Source organism: Lygodium microphyllum, chromosome 29 (assembly GCF_053477565.2).
Source record: "Lygodium microphyllum isolate KBCC chromosome 29, Lygodium_microphyllum_v1.1.10, whole genome shotgun sequence".
Lineage (NCBI taxonomy): Eukaryota > Viridiplantae > Streptophyta > Polypodiopsida > Schizaeales > Lygodiaceae > Lygodium > Lygodium microphyllum.
In genome coordinates this window covers 268,719-277,958 of record NC_141163.1, presented here as the reverse complement: position 1 = coordinate 277,958, position 9,240 = coordinate 268,719, and the positions used below count along the sequence as shown (strand labels likewise).

The 9,240-nt window shown below is 41.3% G+C and overlaps 1 protein-coding gene across 1 annotated transcript; it reads right to left on the bottom strand.

Annotated features, from left to right (window-relative positions):
- Positions 1 to 3,984: 3,984 nt before the first annotated feature.
- On the bottom strand, positions 3,985 to 8,532 carry LOC148010295 (uncharacterized). The gene is made up of 2 exons (XM_087671253.1): positions 6,061 to 8,532; positions 3,985 to 5,566 (listed from the first exon to the last, which is right to left on the bottom strand). The coding sequence occupies exons 1-2, from the start codon at positions 7,590 to 7,592 to the stop codon at positions 4,105 to 4,107; spliced, it is 2,994 nt and encodes a 997-aa protein (XP_087527379.1). The 5' UTR covers positions 7,593 to 8,532; the 3' UTR covers positions 3,985 to 4,104.
- Between the last annotated feature and the right edge of the window lie 708 nt (positions 8,533 to 9,240).

The window sequence follows — 9,240 nt, the reverse complement described above, 5'->3', positions numbered from 1 at the left end:
ATTATGCTCTTGAATGATGCATTTGTCTTGTATCTTGGGAAGGTTACATGTTACCCAAAGGAAAAGGAGGTTTAGACCTTCCAAACCTAGAAATTATGGCCAATAAATTAGCAATTAAGTGGGTGACAAGGATATTTCATCACAATTCAAAGAGCTAAGCCCATAATTGTAGCACTCAAAAGGGTTAAGATTGCAATCAAAAACTAATCTCCACAAATGAAATGTATATGGCAGGCATGGCTTGCTTATAAAACTCTCATAGGAATCTCCCCAATCCAAAACTTTTCCCTAGATTGCCCAAGACTTGATATGGTTTAGCATACTTTAGAACTCAATCAAAGCGGACATGTCCCCAAATGCTCACATGTTGTTTAAAAAAGGGAATAGACTATGGAAGGAAAGTTGGGACTATAGAAGATGGGATTATGCAAAAATCACACAATGCAGCACACAAAATTTGAGCAAAGAGTAGAGAATACATAGTAAATATGAGAAGAACAAAAATTGCTTTAATTTCAAATGAACTAATACAAAGATGGCTCTGTCCACCTGTGCGCTTCCATCATGAAGCTTAGATGGCAATCCAAACATATGATAGGTGAAGAGCTTAAGGCTAGCTAGAAGGACTCTGACTAGGTGAAAGGTAGATTGACGATAGCTTTGGAGTGGTCTTCCTTTTATAACCTAGGACGGTAGTCTGGTTGGCTTGTCCGACCATATTATGAACCTCCCTAATCAACCAAGGAATATTTCATTTACCTTCGAGATGGGGATGCTACCCCCGAACCCTTGTTAGGGGGGTTGTTGGTCCCCCTTGAGACCCCCCCACTGCTTCCACGGCCCCCAAACCCCAAAATAGAGGTCCGTAATAACTCCCACACCCCACAAGTAGATGCATTGTGCCTCAAGTTGCTACCAACATAACTACTCTATCTAACCCAAAGGCTAGATCCACAAAGATCATGTTTTTGCCATCTAGTCACATAGATCTCCATCTGATATATGGACTCACACATGGCTTCTCCTCATAATGGGGGCCTTACAACTTAAAGCAACATGGATGATTGGTGACACCTTACGAGGGTGGGGCATTGAGCATATCTAACAAATTAGATGTTGGATTATCAACTTAGATTTAATTTTCAACTCTCCCCCCAAGAGCTACAACTAATAGAGGAAAGGATTGACTATTGGAGCCGAATGCTTAAAAGAACAATCCAAATTGATTTACAATTCAATCCTAGAGGTATTTGCTCTCTTGATTATAAACTTCTTCTCCAACTTCGCAATTTGCCCACCCAAAGGAATAAACTAATAAACAAGATAAACAAAAGGTGGTTCCTTGGCTAGAACTAGCAACAATGACACTGAAGGTTTCAAATGATTTGGAATAAGTGTATTCAACCAAAAATGTTTTCCTTGATGTGGTTAATAATGTTGAAAGTCCTCTAAACTAATAGCAGGGCCCACAAGCTTGAAATTGGAGATGGATTATGACCAAGATGCCATATTGAGATTAAGAGAATCCCACTATTTTTATTAATTGTACCACTAATGCTAATGTGTTAAATTTCTTGCAAATCATGATAAAGCCCTTTCATCCAACAACAAATCAATTAGAAAGAGGCATTGATAGGGGAATTATATGGGCTACCCTGTGTCATTTTGAATAGCCTTAGAAGCTTGTTTATATGGAATGTCAAGATTAGCAAGAATAAAACACTCTTCATTAATGAAAGGATTGATCCAATCCATAAGTAAATTTGACTTTTTGTTGCAAGCCCTATTATACAAGGAGAAATTGGCAAGTGAGTAAGCAAAATTGGCCAAGAAAAGGTCAAAAGAGGAATTGCATGAAGCAAGAAGAATCAAGAATCTTCACACAAGAGAATATTTAAAAACTCCAAGTCGTAAGAAAGCAACAACATTTTGATGCAGAGTTTGAAGGGGCTACCATTGAAGCTAACTTAAGGAGGATAAACTAGCAATTGACTGAAAATACCACACCTCATCACAAGCGTCAATTCTCTCATAGAAACTCTACATATATGTTTTGTTGTAATACATAGATGGTGCTTGTTAAAATTGTGACCATGAAGCATATGATGATTAACATGAAAGGAAAAGGGTGTTTATATGGGATGCAGGAAGGGAAGAGAGCATGACTCAAATTTTCAAAAGAAATGAGCTTTTTCTAATTTTGAAGGTCCTAATTTTTTTATACTTATTCCTTTCACTTTTTTCCTTACCTAATGTGCAACTATTAAAAGCATGGAGTTCATTGATATCACTTAATTTTTTAATCATATCCACATGATTTTTAATCTTTAGACCAACCTTCTTTACAAAGAATATGGGACCTAAGAGGCTTCTTTAAAGTATCTAGTATATTTTCTAATTGTATGTCAAGAAGCCCTGGGATAGCACTAGGATCTAATCATTGCCCAACACATGACTAGGATTGGGCGTATAAGGTTTTAGTACATTGGCATGGCATATATTATGGATCTTGAGATGCTAAGGTAGCTTGATCTTATAATCTTGCTTGCCTAAGGTTAGATTGGAACGATGTCATCTTCATGCATTATTGGTAGGAATGGTTATAAACAAACTCTACTATAGGTAGGTGTTTGATCCCACTTCTTGGCACCAATATTATGATTTTAGAATGTTCTAAATAACTTGATTCACTCATTTATTTTTCCCATCTGTTTGGGGATGATAAGAAAGGTTGAAATAGAGTCAAGGTTTCAATAGCCTACCATAGGCAAAGTTTACAACCAAGATGGGAATGAATCTTTGTTGCTAGTCATAATGTCTCTCATAGTCCTTGTAATTTAAGTGTGGCGTAATCAAGAGCCTTGCAATGTTTGGAAATTTTTATGTGGCCTTGACTTAATGATATTCAAGCTTTCGTAAATGGCCCTAAAGATATGGTGCTCCTCTATTGTTGGAATAGGGATTGGATAGGTGTATAAAATGCCTTGAGGATCTATAAGCAACACCATTGTGTTGACTTGATTACTACATCTTAAATGTAGAGGGGAATGTCAGAGTCAAACTCAAGGAACAATGCACCAAGCAATAGAAAATTGGGTGTTCACCATCCTGGCCAGCTAATACAATACCAAGATCTCTTACCCTTCTTAGATTGGTCGGTTGCCCTTCTTAAAGTCCATAAAAACCACACAAAAGTGAGTTCAACTACTCCAAATGAGTGTATTTGCAACTAGTGTTGAATGATAAAAAGCACAATTGGTGCAATAAAAGAGACAATTTCTACTTTTCAACCTCCACCTCCAAGCATAACTCACTAATAATCAAATTTCTTTTCGATCTATTTAAACTCATAGGCTTATCTTTTGTGGAGCTATGTTGGTTCTCTTCTTTACTCTAGATGCATGGATTGTTCAACTACCTACCGACTAACCTCAAGTTCAAAGGTTACTTTAGCCTTGATTGAATCATCTCCTTTCAATAGTATTCACATTATAATTATGTTTATGACCTATAGGCACACTTGCCCTTTAACCGTCTTAACTATAACATGTGAATGCCTCATAAGCTGGCAACCTTATTGTCACACATGTATCATCTTCCAAAACATGATTGAAGCAACAAGCCCATGCCCAAGGAGAATTTTCTATTTAGAACATCAAGCACCTTACAAACGCTCTACTTGAGATTCCCTATGCTCACCAATCCATGTACTCTTCTAATAGCCTCATGCACTATAATCACTCAGGCTTCACTAGGAAATGGGATTTTGTCAACCAAGTATGTTCAAGAAACTGCATAGCACTATGATTAATCAAAATTTGCAATATAGCATAGCATGATGTTGGCTCTTGGATATCCATTTAACTACGATAATTTACATCTAGTCACACGTTAACGTCAGCTGGTGTAATTTCAGAGGCCTTTCACATATAACATGTACATGAAGAGTCAATTTAATGCATTTCCGACAGTCACATAAATGGATAAAGAATGAAATACTCAATTGCAGTACTTGGAAACAACCAATTGCAAGAAGGTCCTTTTTATTCACTTCCCCCCCCCGGGCTGATGAGGGAAATCACAGAATTCTTGGTTATTTTTTAATCAAAGCAAGTCCCTACTGTTGCCTGGTGTTTTGATGAGCTCTAGGATCTGCACTACCTCTGCCATGGATGGCCTATTGGAAGGCACTTGTGAGGTGCATATCAAGCCCAATTTGATGACAGGCAGAACCTCATCTTCCACATAGTCCTGCATGTCTCCATCCACACATGTCATGGCCCTCCCTTCATCCAGCAATGACCTCACATAATCACAGAGAATCACAACATCATCTTCCATGTACTCCACGGGCCTCCTCCCTGTCACAAGCTCAAGCAACATGACCCCATATCCGTACACATCGCACTTCTCATTTATACGCAGGCTCCGGCAGGCAAACTCGGGTGCCATGTAGCCCAACGCACTCTGGAATTTGCTGCTCATCAGGTACTTGTCAAGCATGGGCAGCAAATTTGCCAGCCCAAAGTCTGATATTTTGGGGTTCATGCTCTCATCCAGTAGCACATTGCTGGATTTCATGTTGTAATGGATCACCTGCGGATTGCACATATGATGCAGGTGGGCAAGACCCCTAGCTGTCCCAAGAGCAATTTTGAACCTAGCAGGCCAGCTAAGAGGGGCAGTGGCATGTGATTTTTCGTGAAGACGGCTGTACAAGTTCCCATTGGGAATGAAATCATATATAAGGAGCTGTAATTGAGGTGTCCAGTAGTATCCTTGGAGCCCCAGCAAGTTTCTGTGCTTGATTCTGCCAAGCAGTTGGACTTCCTTTTCAAACTCCTCTTGTGACTTCACTAGGCTTGAGACCATCAACTTCTTTATAGCGACAGTCCTACCATCAGCAAGAACTGCCTTGTACACAGTGCCAAACCCTCCCCTGCCCAGTTCACTGTCCTTGTTCAGTAGAGCATGTGCACTGGTGACCCATTCCTCTGACCGTGGATCTGGATTCTTTGTGAACATCACCAGCTTTCCAATGGGCAAATCTGAACTTACAGACTGAGAGAGGCTATCCAAGATAATAGGAGTTGACCTTGGTAGGGATTGGGCATATGCATTCAAGATGAGGACTACTACCACACCTAGTGATATGACAGCTGCTGCTGATATTGCAAGAATGGCTGAAGGGCTCAACACAATATGCCTATTGTTGCCTGCACCCAACAAAGGATTCTGATCACCTGGGCTGGTGATACTAGAGTTTGGATTGAGAACAATGGGCTTGGGCATGACACTTGGGCATGCCGGATTTACATTGATACCACAAAGACCATCATTGCCGAGGAAGGCAGACTTGTTCACTTTCCTGAAAATGCCACCATCAGGAATCGGACCCTCCAACTGGTTATAAGATAAATTTAACATTGTAAGCCTCTGCAGCTGATCCAGCTGTGGTGGTATGGTACCAGATATGTTGTTGTAGGAAAGATCCAAGGCCTGAAGGCTGCTCAAGTTACCAAGCTCTGGTGGAATGCTTCCCAATAAATCATTGTTGGATAAGTTTCTGCAAAGTTACACAATATGAAGTCAGATAACAACCAGACTTGACTGAGGGAAGATATGAACCAAATTTTTTCTACACATCAGCCTGAGTTCCTGGTGTAACCAAGGAAATTTTCCATAATGGCATTCAAATAGAGTCAAAATAAACAGAATCTATGGCATTCAAATAGAGTCAAAATAAACAGAATCTATGGCTCAAAGAAAGTGGTAATGATAGTCTCTTGATTTGAATCTCTCTTTTGATCCATAGCCTGAACGCAGCTTATGATGATATGGATGCCTAAGCGAGCTATAACTGCAAGAAATGAGCTTGTCAAGATAGGCCAAGATGATTTAGCTGCAAAAAGTGGATGCCATTGTATACTTAAAAAGACAGTAGAAATCATAGCACGTGCAAAGAATGGATGCCATTGTGTATGTGCAAGCATGGAGAATTCATCAAACACATTTGCAACTGCAAAATCCCCATGCATGGAGGAGTGAAGATCCACATACATATTTGTTAGAGCAGAACAGCTTCCAAGCTGCGAAGGAATGGTTCCAGCAAGATTGTTCCTGTTCAGGACTAAAACTGAAAGCTCACCAAGTTCTCCAATGCTTGTAGGGATGCTCCCATTCAGCTGATTGTGGCTCATATCAACACTCAACAGAGAGCTACTTTTGGGGAATGATGGGATGTATCCTGAAAAGGAGTTGCTTGAAAGATTGAAAGCCTTGAGACTCGAACAGGTGCCGACTGGCGGCACTACTCCATGTAACTCATTTTTGGACAGATCTAGGGTCTGAAGAGAATCGCATTGATGGAAGAAAGAGGCTGCTAACTGCCCTGTCAACTGATTGTTTTCTAAACTCATTACAAGCAACCCATGACCCAAAAGCCCCTCTGGAATAGAACCAGTGAAATTATTTGAGCTCAGATCCAACATTTCCAAGAGAGGACAGCTTGAAAAGCCACCTGTTATCTGCCCTGTAAACCTGTTGTGAGACAAATTAACACTCTGAAGTGACTTAAGCAAGGCCACAGTTTGAGGAATCGGGCCTGAGAACACATTGTAGGACAAGTCCAACCCTGTTAATGACCTCAGTTTGCCAATCCATGAAGGAATGATGCCAGAGAGAGAATTTCTTGCAAGATTCAGAGTGGCCAAGGACTCCAGTCTCTGCATACTGTCAGGCAACCCACCAGAGAGAAAATTGCTGCTCAGATCCACATACTCTAATAAGAAGCAATTGCCAATATGCTCGGGTATGAAGCCAGTAAATGAGTTTCTTTGCAGCCGCACATCCACCAAGCTTGCTAGATTGGTCACAAATTCTGGTATCACACCAGTGAACAAATTGTATGATACATCCAGTACTGAGAGCCCTGTCAGAGCAGCCATGCTAACAGGTAGCACACCATTCAGACTATTTGCAGAGATGTTCAGGGTCCTTAGTCCTAAACATGAGCCAATGGAATCGGGAATGCTCCCCTCCAGGGAATTTTTAGCCAAAGACAGATAATGCAGGCTCCTGCAGTTGGAGAAAAGCTCTGAAGGGATGGAGCCACTGAGTACATTGCTCGAAAAATCCAGAGACTTGAGGGAACCCAAATTACCAAATGCGGCATTGAAGGGTCCAGAGAGCTGGTTGTGACTGACATCCACCTTCCTGAGAGACTTCAGCTGAGCTACCTCTGAATCTATGGTGCCCGAGAAATTATTGTATGCAAGGGACAATGTCTGCAGATACTGAAGCTTCGCAAGGCCCCTTCCAATATGGCCAGAGAGAGAGAGTCCATGAAGCTGTATGATGATGACTCGTCCCGTCTGCGGATTACAGCCTATACCTGTCCAGTTGCAAGGGTTGAAGTCATCCTCCGTCCAGGATCTTAATGCATTCATGGGGTCAACCAAATCAGCCTTGAACACAATGAGACCCAATACGTCATCGTTGAGCTGTAGGGCCTTGCAGCTGCATAACGAGAGCCCCAAAATGAGAAGAAGTGCAAATTGAGGCCACAGAAGCTTGCCAGGCTTGAGATCCATCTCAACCAATTATGCTTGCGTCTGAGTGAGGCAACCAGTGAGACTCCTCCCTTAAGCTATACACTACAATGTATGCATCATGAGTCCCTCAAGGGGGTACAGCATCTCACATCAATGTCTGTATGAAACTCTTGGAGGACAGCATCTTCTTTGCATCAATGTATGAAACCTCATTCATTCACATCAATGTATGTGTGAATCCTCTTCTCAAATCATTGTGTACTCCTTCTACAAGCTTTACAATGCAATGTGTTTATGACAACTCATCCAGGAAAGCATCTTCTCTTCTCATATCACTGTACAATTTCCTTCAAACTAAAGCTTTACAGTACAATGTAATCAATAAGTCCTTATCCAGAAATCACACTTAAAAAATCATCTCTTTTCACATCACTGTGTACAGTAAAAATTTATTCCTCTTCTGAGCTCCATGTTACCCGAAGTCCACCCACCTCTGAGGAGTTTTCTTCACTCCAGGGCCCCTTTGATCCCTCATGGCTGCCCCTTCTTCTGCTTGAAGCAATTCTTGCAGAAGAGCAAGCCAGTGCGTGATGAGAAACAGCTCCAATGCACCACAGAGAGAGAAGAGAGAAAATCTTCGAATGTACAGCAGATGGAAAGAGCAAATGATAGGAGCAAATGTGGCCTCTCAGTTTTCTGTCGAGTCAAGTGGTTTGGGGGAAGCTTCACAGGGGAAGTAATGGAGCGTACTAGCAGCTACTTTCGGCGAGAAAGACAAAAAGAGAGGAAGAGAGAGAGAAAGAGAGTAAAGGACTGGGGGATGCGAGAAGTGTGTGTGTGTGTTGGTTGGTTTGAGAGAGCGAGAGAGAGAGATGGAACGCTTGAGACTAGTGTGACTGTCTAGCCTAGTAGCTGAAGGCTGAAGCCTCAAACTGAAACGATTGGAGAGAGAGAAAGTCCGCCGGGGGGGGGGGGTGCGCGGAAAGAATGGATGCCAGATGGTCAGGTCTGAATGAGTTAACTCTTGTTATATTGTCTCTCACTTTTACCCAGACTTCCCAGATGACTCATCATATTGAGCACATACATCTTTCCCTCCTTTGGATCATCACCCTTCCCACCTCCATGAATCATTGGTAGGTACCTCTACGGCCAAAAGCTTTTTTCACCTCTTCATGAGCCATGTTACTTCTAACTAAGATAGCTCAAAACTTTTTCACTTGTAAGATCGCCATGTTATTTCCTGAGAGCATGAAAAACTTTTTACACCTCTTAAGATAACCGTGTAACTTTTAAACTAAGAGAGCTTAATACTCTAACCGTGTCACTTCTAAACTAAGAGAGCTTAATACTCTTTTAACTTCTAAGATAGTCATGTTACTTCTCAAAGTCGTGCCACGCACAATCCAATTCAACTTGAGCAAGTCACTAAAGTTGAAGTACTCACACTAACATCAACTCTTGATTTAGCCAGAATTAGGAGTATTTCCTCAAAAGAAGATACTAAAGTTTACTCCATGGCAATTGACTATTGGCTAATTCATGTCAAGCACACTCTACATGGCATCATTTTCTCTCCACATGAGGTTAAAGGCCCTCTATGGTTCGCTCTAGTAAACATGCGTGTGGATTGTTCCTCAATTAGTTCACTTGCCCTCCATTACAAGTCAATGGGCTTGCAATGGAG